This window comes from Nothoprocta perdicaria, unplaced genomic scaffold (genome assembly GCF_003342845.1).
Source record: "Nothoprocta perdicaria isolate Ctin4 unplaced genomic scaffold, notPer1 scaffold_226, whole genome shotgun sequence".
NCBI lineage: Eukaryota > Metazoa > Chordata > Aves > Tinamiformes > Tinamidae > Nothoprocta > Nothoprocta perdicaria.
In genome coordinates, this window is record NW_020455445.1 from 665,094 (window position 1) to 677,777 (window position 12,684).

General features: G+C 43.0%; 1 protein-coding gene across 2 annotated transcripts in view; it reads left to right on the top strand.

Annotated features, from left to right (window-relative positions):
* The window catches only part of ARHGAP18 (Rho GTPase activating protein 18), an 84,107-nt gene that overhangs the window by 51,094 nt on the left and 20,329 nt on the right, over nucleotides 1-12,684 (top strand). For both annotated transcript variants that reach the window (XM_026039261.1, XM_026039262.1), the window contains exons 3-6: nucleotides 315-547; nucleotides 3,372-3,444; nucleotides 8,780-8,949; nucleotides 11,204-11,369. In XM_026039261.1, the coding sequence (XP_025895046.1) occupies nucleotides 315-547; nucleotides 3,372-3,444; nucleotides 8,780-8,949; nucleotides 11,204-11,369 (642 nt within the window). The remainder of the gene's footprint in view (nucleotides 1-314; nucleotides 548-3,371; nucleotides 3,445-8,779; nucleotides 8,950-11,203; nucleotides 11,370-12,684) is intronic.

A 12,684-nucleotide genomic window follows, 5' to 3' on the forward strand; every position in this document is an offset into this window, starting at 1 on the left:
ATTTATAACATGGTGTACGACTTGATACATGTGTTGTAGATTATTACAAAATTGCCCTATAGCAACCTATAACGGATTAATTATTTAAAAAGCTTCAATCTCATATATATGTTAACCCTTTTTAAGTTCTTTAGAAACAATAGGAATTTTTTGTCATTATCAGGTAATGAAAATGAAAATAGTTGCTCSTAACTGTGGACTCCTTTGGACCTTGCCCTGTGAACCACATTGCCTTTGCCATGTTATTTTTATCAACGTGTTTAGAAGTACTCAAAAGTCAGTATTTATTTATTTTTTTCCTTTTCCTGGCTCAGAGGGGGAATTGGAGGAAGAATGGCTGAAGGAGGCCGGCCTGTCAAATCTCTTTGGGGAGACTGGGGACTCCCTGGAGAGTATGGTGTTTCTGTCCACCTTGACGCGAACCCAGAAGGCAGCCGTCGAGAAGCGAGTAGAGACTGTCACACAAACCATGAGGAAAAAGAACAAGCAGCACCAGATTCCTGATGTCCGAGATATCTTCAGGCTACAAAACGATTCAAAGGGAAAAGTAAGTTGTTGGCTGTCATTTGGTTGGATTCGGACAGAGGGAGGAGAGGGATAYGAAGGGTGGAAGGTGGGAGAGAAGAGCGGAGGCAGAGAGACAGAGGAGGTGTTTCCAGAAAGCTTTTGCTGATTTCCAAAGGAATTTTTTAATGAAATCACGGGAATAACATTGACCTAGAGCTGACTTGGCATTAAGCACTGCTAGTATGCAGAAAGGAGGATGAATGCTGTCATCCTGCTGCTCAAGAGTGATGAATAAAACAAACACTCCATGATGAAGGTACTGATCAGATTTTATTTCGGTGTAGACACACAAATCAGTGTAACAGACACTTAACRTGACCAAACGCCCACTTTTCTCTTTAGTCAGTAGTGGTCATTCTCAAGGAACAGCCTGTCAYGTAAGGAGCAATACCTCTTACTTATTTACTTCTGGTGCTTTCTTCTCTCCTCTCCTCTTTTTTMCCTTTTCAAAAGGACATCAATCTAACTACTCTCTCTTCATTAAATTGCCTGTGGCCAGTGGGTCAGGCAAGCAGCTGAGGGGACTGTATTTCCTCTCCCGAGGTACTAAGCAGGAGAAAAGAGTTCCTGTTCCATACTCAGGAAAGGGGAAACAGGGAAACAGAGACTATACTTAGAATTCCCCTTCTTTGGAGAAGATTGTSTCATCGTTATTCCCCCCGAAAGCCGCTAGCTCTTCAGCTGCAAGAAGACACATGCCATGTTTCTACTTCATTCCTCGTTGCTGCTGATGCCATTCAGTGTTTGTAGAGGCAGTAGAAGGACAGAGGGTTTTGAGTTGATTTCTGTCCTCCCCCAGCTGCCTCCTTTCCCTGGGCAACTCTTTTCAAATTGTACAGACATGAAGGTTAGTGGGGGAAGTTTATAGGATCAAATATGTACCTCAGAGATAAAACTTCCCTTTCACTGTTCTGCTTTGGATGTGGTTTCAGATATAAATGTCATAAAAGCTTTCTGGGGTCTGTTTGAGAACTGACTACAACTAAAAATTATAAGATGTAATAGTAAAATAATTTAGGTAATATCATCATGTAGTTTAAAGCAGTATGATTTCCCTTTCTAATATGTTATTTCGGCAAAGTACAAAAATGCTCTTGCTCCTGTATTTAAGCTACACACAGTAATTTTTGAAAATTATATGTTGTGGTGTCAGCAGGCTGCTGCCTCTTCTAAATGACCTGCTTTAATACGGATGACATCAGGGAGCAGTCTTGTGAACAGATGAACAATTGTAGTTTTGTTACATGGATAAGACAGAAGGGCAAGATAGTGATTAAATATAGTAATAGCCAAAAAGGAAGAGTCTTTCTAAACTGATCTCCTTGACCATATATATAAAATATATATATATTTTGTTCATATATATAATATATATATATTTTAAAAAATATAGCACTCAAAAGTGACTTTATTCCTCTCTCCAAAGCAAGATAGTCCTTTGGAAGTCATTGCTGGTGGTCCTTTCTCTGATCTGTCTCAGGAAGGCAGGAGTGAAGTGGCTCCCAGTGCCTCCCTAGGAATCCTGTATCCGTGCTTTGTTACTGCCTCATCAGCAGAAAACTTCTCATGCAGCGAAGCCATCTGCAGCTGGGTGAACTCATCCAGCTTAATAATAGCCTCTGAAAATCCCATCGCCTCCCTTCACCTGGGGGAAGGCAGGAGGAAAGGTAAAACAATAGAGAGGCTTGTGTTGATGTTTCTACTACATTTCCTGCCGTGTTCCCAAAGAGAAGCCTGTTTTTTTTGGTGCCCGGACAGTTTCCTGGTCAGCTTTTATCTTTGCTCTGTGAAACACTAGTGGGTTTATGAGCAGTTGGGCCCTTCACTCCCACCTCTTAAGATCTCTGATTAGCAGAAAATTATACAGATTTGTGTCAGTAGGAGAAAACTTTGAAACTCAAATTGGTGTTCTCAGTAAGTAGGGGTTTTACAGTATTTGATTAAAATGCCATTAGAAATCCACAGTGCTAACCAGTCAGTGTTGATCTGTGGTGTCAGAAAGAGGCTGAATAAATAATAATGTGGATAGTACCAAGTACAGACTTATCTATAGTAAGATTTTCTACACATTTTGAGATATTTCACCTAGAATAGCTGTCATACAGCTGAAGAAATACAAGAAACCTTGAAACTGGGATGTGCTTGGGCTTGCATTTTGTTGATGAACTCAGTTTGATACTGAGTATGTAGAACTATGTTTTCTGCTGGCTCACGTGGGGCTGGTTTGTTGGCAGTGTAGGAAGCAGAAGGTGGTGCAGAGCTGTTCCCGTTTTGTTATCTCTTCCAAGTGTCGCAGCTTTGCTCTTGGGCACGTGAGCTGGGAGCACAAATATTGATGGCAGGAGGCTGCTCGCCGAAGGGCTGGCGTTGTTCTCCAGGGGGAAGCAGCCGTGTTGCAATCTGCAAGGGGAAGGAATTTGCACTGAGTCAAAAAGTCGCTCCCAGATTCCTGTTTCATTTCCTTCCCAGTGTAAACTATGGCTCTAAGTCAAAGCCCACACACTGTTCTAACACTGGAGATTTAAGTCTTCTACACATCTGTCCACTTTTGCCCCTGTGGAAAGAGAAGCAACAGACTTAATTGCTTGATTCTCATTTATTTAGGATACAGCTCACTTTAGGCTTTGGCAGAGGGGTTTCTGATAAAGCCCCAGTCCAGCCGCTGGCAACACATACGTGGACTTCTGCATCCTCCTGGATTTCAGGAGTATGTGTTTTAATCCTGCACAACCAGAGCCAAAGGAGTTGCTACAACCTTGTTTGGATTTTTTTATAGACATGCCTGTATTTTGCTTCTTTCATAGGTCTGTGATGGAATCGAACCCTCAACTGTGAGAACATCTGAAAACAAAAACGAAACACAAGATGAAGCAAAAGGTAATGCCAAACAACTCCCTTGATCTTTCTCTTTTTATTGTTGTTGCTGTTTGTAGGCTTTCAACACTTCCCAGCGTAATACAGAGGCCCTAATTTCAAGGAACTTCAACAGAGGAAAATAAATATTTTATGARAAAAGCTGTTTTAGCCCTCCCTGTTATGCACTGCTAAAGTTTTTAAGTGTGGCTTTAGATAGTGTCCTTTGAGCCATCTGGTGAATCTCTTTTGTTGCCAGTGATCAGCCTATAATCGACTCATCTCTCATAGCTTACACTTCAGTCTTTCCTGGTCCTTAATTTATCCCTTCTGGTTTATCTTGGCTGTGCAGTACAGGAAATGAAGCACTATAGATAAGCTCATCAGTGGATACAGGAGAATGCACTATAAACATACAGAAAAGATGAGAATTGGCTATATATCCACAGCTCAGAATGAAAGAAGAACACCACTGGAAGGAAAAATAAGTTGTTTACCCTCCTAAAGAAGCTGGAAAGGAAATGGCTTTCCGTGTAGGGGGGCAGGTTGTGCTCAAGTGCATGTGGGCAGGCAAGGAGGGTGCRATGCCCCTAAATAGGGCAGAGCACGACAGAATCGTTGGCTGAAACCCTAGTTTTTGTTAAGAGAATGTAGATTTTGATGAAAGCTTTGAAAAGGCTCTCTGCTCTTCTTCAGTGCCAGGAATAAAAGGCTGGTGATGCTGAGTTGCCCTCCCTTCCTTGGGGACAGGCATCGCGCTGTACCTGCTGTGCCATCAGCCCCATCTCCGTAACTCCCACGTGCTGTAAAATGTATTCTGCGTGTTACTGGCAGCCGTGTAAGCTTTAAGATTTGGTGTAAACAGTGTGTTGCCTTTCTGTGTTGTTTTTATGTCTTGTCTTCTTTTTGAGGAGAATGCATAGCACTTAATTGTTAAATTGGACCCTACAACCACTTAAATAGGCAGATAGATGGATGAAGTTCCCTACTACAAACCCAGTTATCCGTAATTAAGCCAGCAAATAACCTTCTGCGGTAGCTTTAGAACATCGACTTGCAGGATGTTGGATAAATGGTTTCTTCAGGATTGGAACTAGAAAACAGCAGCAAACAATGAAAGATATGCATGGAAGTTGAAGTGGGAGAGAGGAAGATAAAATAACCCTGATTATCGCCAAATCTCTGTGTTTCCAAAAGTGCTATGAATCTTTCCCTTCCTCAGCAAACCTCACTCGAACAAGAACAGTAAAAAATCGGGAGGGCTGCCAAAGTGCTGGATCAGCGCGAGGGAAGGAAGAGACGCCTGGTGCTTGTGTCAGTAAACGGCGCCGGGGGATTCAGGGCTGCAGAATTACCAAGCAGTTCTTGCCGAGTTTTTATCACATCTGGTTCTTTTTTCCAGTGGCCCCGATGAACCCTTCAGAAATGGGCAGCTCTGAATTCGAGGCAGAATGGCACACATCCATGTGCCAGCTCTGCACAGCACAGACCGGGATGCAGGCCACAAGTGCAGCCCCCTCACATCCCCACACGCTCCTGCTCCTGTCAGCAAGCTGAAGTGGGCTCTGCCACCCAGATTAGAGCAGCAAGGGAAATTAGTCCAGGTCTAGGCAAATGACCCAAGCTCAGTTGCTTTTGAAGTGCTGCACCTGTCTCAGGGCTGTGCCCTGAGATCTTGCCTCCAAAACGATGAGCTCATTTGTTTTATGCAAACAGTAAATGAATGTGAGGCAAAAAGTAAACAATGCCTACTGTTTCAGAGCTGCAAAGTAGCTGTGAAAACCAAATCCAAGAGCATTATTTTAAAATGGAAGTCCTTTACATGAAAGATGCAGTACCAATTTTATCTGAAAAATACAGGGATCTTCTTAGATGTTAAGGAAGAGAATCCAAAGGTTAAATCAGGACAATGATGTTTCAAACCGGTATGTCTCAAAAGTGCTAGGGTGACTTTGTTTGGCCCCTCTGCAGGGGTGATGACTCTGCTYCTGCTTTGCTGTGTGAATGTGGGATTCGCGGGTGCCCTGCCGAGCAGCTCCCGGTGAGCTGGGTGCACCCGGGCTGTGCTCCCTCCTGCCTTCCCGCCAGCCCGGGCCCCTGTCATCCCTCCCGGAACACGTGTAAGGAGACACGGGGAATAATGGAGAACATGGTGCTTTTGTGCTTTGCTGCCTGGCCTCATCAAACAGGGCAGCTGAATGAGTTCCTCCCTCTTTCGCTTCGTCTCTTAATAAAGGCATATGAGATTTTTTTTTTTGGAAGGCCCCTTGCTCACTACTTTTAGGTAATTATTTGCTGAATGCATTCTTATTTTATGTTGTAGTGTTGAATCTGTCGTAAACAAAATTTAGAATTGCATCCTAAGCTTTCAAAATACGTTATTTTAATTATCTATAATTCTTGCTAAAATCCCAAAGCTGGCAATACCTTCAGCAGATAAAAGTAGGGGAAAAAAAGTAAAGAAAAAACAAGTAATTCTCTTTGGATGCCTATGCAGTGGTGTAAATAGTAATGTGGATAAGAAATCTCAGGAAATGAAAGCAAATAATTAAACAGATGGGAAGCTAAATACTAATTAGCTTGAATAAGTGAGAAGCAAAAGTGGGTTTAGTTTTGGGCTGCAATCGTCTTTCCAAACATAGATCCTTGGCTGTAAGAGAAGATGAAAGACTTGAGCCTACAGTGTGGAACATGAGGGAAAAGAGCCATATTGTTTGCTCCTTAACGAGAAAAAGCTTTTTAAAAAAAAAAAATTAAAGATTTGTTTCTACTTTTAGTTTTATGTGCTCATTAACGAAACCATGGCTGGAGTGATAAGGTAATAGTGAAAAGACAGCAAAATTTTTCTGTTGAAAGTCATCAACAAATAAGGATTTTAGAGAAATGTTAGTTAAAAACAAACAACAATTCCTCTTTTTCACTTATAAATTAAAATCTATCAGTGTAACTCCAGTGGGGCACACTGTGGATTCTCTAGCAAAATCAGGAAATAGCAAGGTTGTCCCCGACCCCACTTCTGAACAATTTCCCTCACTTTATGTKCTCATTAAATAGCACCATGTACCGAGGAAAGCATACAGAGTTGATTGTAAGATATGGTTCCCCCTCCTTGTTAATAGCCAACATTTGCATTTTCAGCATCCCACACACTTTGCTTGTGAAGGGCTGCACGCAGCTGGCCGGGGTGACAGAAACCCAAACCTGCTTCCTCCTACAGCTGCTGCCTCGCTGGGAAGTGCACAACAGGAGCACCAGGGCTGAGGGAGCGGACAGCAGCATTCCCAGACATTCCCAAAAGGTGTGCATCCTTCCCGAGGCAGAAATCTCTGGGGAGGGAGGAGCTGTTTTCCTCTAGGGGAGATGCTGACACAGGTGAAGCGATGTGAGCACACACAGTAACGTGGGGGCGGAAGAGCCGAGCGAGGGATGAACTGGACCCCGGGTATGTTTGGATACGGAGGTGTCATGTATCTCTTAGTGACAGCAGCGGCTCTAGTTTCAGGATCAGCTTAATCTTTAGCCCCGGGACGCCTGCCAGCTTCTGTCCAAATTGAGCAGAAGCTGATCTGGAAAGACAGCGGTGAGTAACACAYAGAGCAGGTAAAAATTGGAAATACCTTCTCTGGATCGGCTTTCCTCGGTTGTARGCAGAGTCAGAGTGCTAACTCAGATGTACCTGCCCTTGCTGGAGCTGCCTCGGCTTCACATCAGCCAAACTGAAGTGACAGTGTTTGCACTCAACATTGTGTCCTGCCAGAGAAGGGGTGGTGGTGGCTGGATCCATTTTAATACACTGCATCAGAGCCTCTGGGTTTGGCCTTGAGTGCCTGAGATAACTTTCAGATCCCATCCTAAATTAGTGACAGTTCTACTATTTTTATTATTTAATAACGCTCGTATTTATTATTCAATAACAATTTTAAAGGAGCAGCGTTCAAGTTGGTGTGTTTTTCTTACTTTATAATTAGCTCCCTCAGATATTGCTTGGGTTGTGACTCGGCTCTGTGCAGGCCCTTGAAGCTATCAGTGTGGAGCAGCACTTCCCTGGTGCCCGCTCGCTGGGCCAGATCAGCTGCAGCCTTTCCTCTGCCCCAGGCTTAAATKTTGCTGAAACTCCTTTCTGGGAGGCTTGGCTGCTTCGAGCTAGCTAGTGGTGAAAACAAAGTCATCTATGATGTTATTTGATATATTCATATAAAAAAAGGCATATGCACTGCCTGTAGTTCTCCTCTTTGGCTCATGTCCCTTCCCATCCCACTTTTTCTGCACCTCTGTGCATGTATGAATAGGCTGCAGCCTCCTCTGAGTAGGAGGCAGCAGCAGACTCATGGCCCCGGTGAAATGAGCAGGACTGATTTATTTATATTCACTCTGGTTTAATGAAAGTCTGAATTTTATAACAAAAACTTGCAAAGTATTTGTAGTATCTGCTACATGGAACCTAGTTGTGACTGTGTCCTTTCAGAAGTAGCACCTCACAGGCAGTGGTGGAGATGTCAGTATGTTTCTGTGGCTGAGTTATCTTTGAGGGKTGCCATTACCTTGTATATTTACCATATACAGTTTTTCTCTTGTTTATTTCCTGATATGTTTTAACTRCACACTGAAAATCAGTGGTTGGTTTGCTATGAACGTTGACTTCTTCTTTCTGTAAAAGCAGAACTGCTTCTCACTCCTTCTTCTTTCCYTTTTTTATCTATACAAAATCTTCTAAATTTATCTAGAAATTAATGCCTGCATAAGGAACAAAGAAAGAGAAGTGAGCTGGTGTTGTGTGCTTAGTCCTTCCTGGTATCATGGAAGCACATCCATTTTTGAGGAATCTAGACTCTTCAGACTGAGGAGGGGACGGGAATGTAGGACAAGGCCATGAACTTCTAGTCCCCATCGTTCTCAGCTTGTATTCCTTTGGATCCAGGAATAAGCATTTTGSTTTGCTTTTGAAATTACAGCATCAGAAAGAAATGCTGCTTTGGTTGCAAGTTACTGTGGTCCTTTAAGTGTCTGAGGACAAGGAACCTACGATGTTCAAGTTATTTAGTTCTGGAACATCTTGAAATTTGTTGTTTGTTTGAGATAGGTGGCTTTGTCTTTTCCATGATAGACAAACAGGTGAACTGTGTAACTATTGTAGGTGAACTGTGGCTGGCAGAGGTGCTCTGGGGTAGCTACAATAGTGGAGTCCTGAAAGGACCTGCAWTTTCCTCTGACAAGAAGACCTAGAAGTGAATGACTTTGCAAGCAGGAGACCCATCCTTTGCACAGGATTAACTTCCRCCTAGTTTTAAATACTTACGTTCAAGCACCGAGTGCTGGCTAGCAGCGCAACTCCTGATTGTCATTTTTTTCCTGTTTCCAGGTCCAAAGTTCAGCCTTGGGACGGATGATCGGAGCAGCCCCCTGGAAGACACGCGGCTCTCCGAAACTGCCATCAACTTGGAGATAGCGTTTTCGGAGCAGGCGGCCAGCCTCAAAGACAGCTCTGTGGGCAGAGTGGGCAAGGCTGGAGGAGACGACACTCTTCTTCCTGTACGTGCCACCTACTTATTGCTCTTGTTATTAGTTTTCAGTAGTGCCTCTGTTTGGATAATGTTTCTCTGATAGTGGTTAAATTAGATTTAGAAGGGCCCAGCTTTGTGGGAAAAGACCTGCTCAAGATAACTCCTGTTCCAGAATTGCTCTCGGTTACATGGGCACAGTGCTTTCCTGCCTATTGTTGTCTTTCTGGTAAAGTGCACTTCATGTTTAAGTAGTAATAACCTGTKAATATTCAATTGGGAATAACGGCTTAGTGGCTTAGTTATCTTCACCGTAGCTCAGAAAGCTCAAGTTAGGTTTGCTGGAGCAGACCCTCCGACTAGAGGCAATGCAATTTTTGGTAATTTTCCACAAACTCTGTCTCTGCTTCATATTTTACAGCTTCTTTCCCTGTTATTTGAGGCGAGATGCTTTATCTCTGTAATAGAAACCTCTGCCCTCTTTTGGAAAGGATTAGTGGATGTCTGTAGAAATCTTGTGCAATTATGCAATGCAGCTAGGTGAGGAATAAGAAGGAATAATAGAAATATCTGTAGAATGAAGAATGAAGTGAGGTGGCTGGACATGGAGAATTAGCTTGTGCTAAATTGTATTTTCTACTTCTTAATAAAAAGAATCACTCTAAGAACTGAAATAAATACAAGGCATTTTGTCATTGATSCTCAGTCATCTCGAGGGTCCCTCTGCCAGACACCTTGTGAACATGCAGTCCCATATGAGCTATAAGCTAATGACCGGTGTGAAAATGTTTCTTTTTGTCTCACAGCAAATACGACCGACACGTCTGACTAAGCCCACGTGTCTGCAGTAATAATGTTTCGCAGTTCTTCAAGCAGCTTAGATAAGGACATGGGCAAATCCTTCAAGAGGTCGCTGCCCACTGGTGTAATGGTTTAAACATTCTGAACCAGACTGCAAGGAATATTCAGAAATGAAATCTAAAATGCGTAAATACTGGAGTTAATTTCTATAATACTGCCAAAAACAAGAAGACTCTGGCCACCCTATAGCTTGTTTTTGTATGCTTTCCTGTTGCATGCTATGTAATATAGGGAGCCTAGCTACACCATTAGCTAGACTTGTGAAAGATTACCAAAAGAAATGACTGAGATTTCTGTTTCAATAATGAAAGGAGTGGCAAAATGTTAGGCAAAGGGAGTTAACTATTCTAATCTTCCATCAGCTTTCATCAGTGGCAGCTATCTTTAAGTACATCTGTTTATGTATGTGCGTGAAACCTCGAGGCAGGAAATGGACATATCTACCATTAGGAAGCTGCAGTTGTTTAAAGCTTAGATAGGTGCCATGAGAGCCGTGTACCGCAGCTAGCAATACAGTTGTGCTGTTGCTGGGTGCATACAGCATGAGAAAATGGTTCTAAAATGCAATGCTTGTTTTTTTCCTAARTGGAGAGAAGTTATTGGCGACAGTTCTGCATTGTGCTTTGAGTCACACATCCTGCTTGTGAGASGCACAGGCAAGAGCCATTAGAGACACAGTCATGAGATGGAGAAGATGGAGTTAAAAAAGTTCTGTGAAGTGGGAAATTTTTCTTTCTCTTCTTTTTTTTTTTTTTTTCATAATATTTTCTGCTTGCCTCAGTCTCTGAGAGGGGCTCCTGGACATCTATTGAACTAAAATAAAAATAGCCCACAATCATTTTATGGGAGCTGAATATGTGCCTAAATGCACATGGATTTCTTTTCCAGTTGTGTGAGCCTAGGATTGTTCATGGGCAGCTGTTYCTACTACTGTAAATTACAAAGAGAGGCAGAAGATAGGGCATTTACCAGGAAGGCAGCGCCAGGCTCTTCCTGGAGATTCACAGGGAAAGGACAAGAGGGGATGGACACAAGTTACAACAAGAGACATTCTCCTTGTGTGTGTGGGAAAAGAAATTCCCAGGAGACTCTTAGGCATCTGAATGCCAGAGAGGCTGGGGAAGCTCTGGCTTGGGAAGTGTTCAGAGTTCAGGTGGACAAAGCCTTGAGCAACATGGTCTGACTTTGCACTTAGCCTTGCTTGGAGCAGGGGGGTAGGTTAGTTTAACTCGAGGAGTGACTATGAAACTAAAACCTTCTCTGATTCTGACATCATCTGCTCTGCAAGTTGCCTGTGTCTCGTGACGCAGTCAGAAGCAGCAGGCTTCCTTAGGAAAGGTTGTGCCCTGAGAGGAGCACGGCCTTCCAGCTAAGGAATTTGTTATGACTTGGGATCTTCACTGTGCTGCAATCTCTGCTTTCAGAACTTCAAACTGCCGAAGGACAAAACGGGCACCACGAAGATTGGTGACCTGGCCCCTCAGGATATGAAGAAAGTCTACTCGTTAGCACTCATTGAATTAACTGCTCTCTATGACATACTTGGGACAGAATTCAAGCAGCAAAAAGCTGCAAAAATCAAAACCAAAGGTGAGTCATTATGTTTCATATTCTAAAACAAATGCCTTATATTGTAAACAAATACTTGTATCTGTACTTGCATTCTAAAACAAATAACATCTTCATGATTTTTCCAGCAGAAAATGTGTATTACTCTCTAGACATTAATGTAAGTCTTGATTTTGGGCATCATCTGGTTGTAACATGCCACCTCAGGGCACATTCTAGCCAAATTCATGGGCACAGCCAGTCCAGCTGAGAGCCCCTGCTCCCTGTGGACAGTGGGCCCTTAGTCCAGGCATGGCTAAGCCGAGCCTGGGAGGGCAGAAGCGCCTGGACCGCGGCCCTTGCAAGAAGGACCGATGGGCAGCATCTGCCTGCGCTTCCAAAATGCTAGWGGTTTTTGGTGCTTTGTTTGTTTTCTGTGTGTCTGGCTTCTGCTAAATGTTTTACATGAGCTTGAAATGTGTTCCCAGTTAATCACAAGCCTGCTTGGGCCAAAACCTCGTTGTCAAGGTTCAGTGAATGTGACAGAGCAATAGCTCGCTTTAAATAATTCAAAACCACAGAGAGGGCTGAGAGCAGCAAGGTGCAACCGATTCTGGAGAGCACAYTCTTCGCAGCAGTGGAAAATAACTTCTTAAATGCAAAAAAATACACAGAGAAACATCTAAGAGATTTGATCCTGTAATGAATTTTCATCTTGCAGGAGTGCTTGTGCTTTCAATACATAGGGAATAGACTAAATATTTTATTCCTTTTGTTTTTGTATTGTAATTTTAATTGATTAAGCTTATTGAATCTCATTTTTAATTGAACCTCACAGCATTTCTAAACAACAAGGAATCAGGAAAGATATTAGCTTGATTAAAAATCCTCTGTTTTCATCAAATCCAATTCTGAGCCTTATTGCTCTGCATGGCCCCCTACTTTTCTCTTATGCAATGTTGTTTGGCCATTTGGTTCATACAGTGGTGGATCTATTGGCTGTTCTCCTTGTTCTTGAGTAGATAAAGGTGATGAAAACGTGATTCCTGCGTGGAACGAAGTGCTGCTGCCAGCTCAGTCTTCGTCCAGGCCTCCTCTAGTTTGTTTCTCCACCTTCATCTCAGTAGAAACTTTGGCTATTGACAGGATCTGCAAACAATAAAACGATGAGACATTGGCTAGTGAGTGTATGGCCTCCACGCATTTTGTATGTGGGCTTTTCCTTCTGGTAAGGAGATGCAAGAGCTGCCTGAATTGGTGCTTAAACTGGTGTTTCTTTGCCAGCAAAGGCTGCCATCCTTTTGGGGTTCAGAGCTCTTCAGTGCTTGCTGCTGGCGTGGCATCGTGCAGGGGTTCC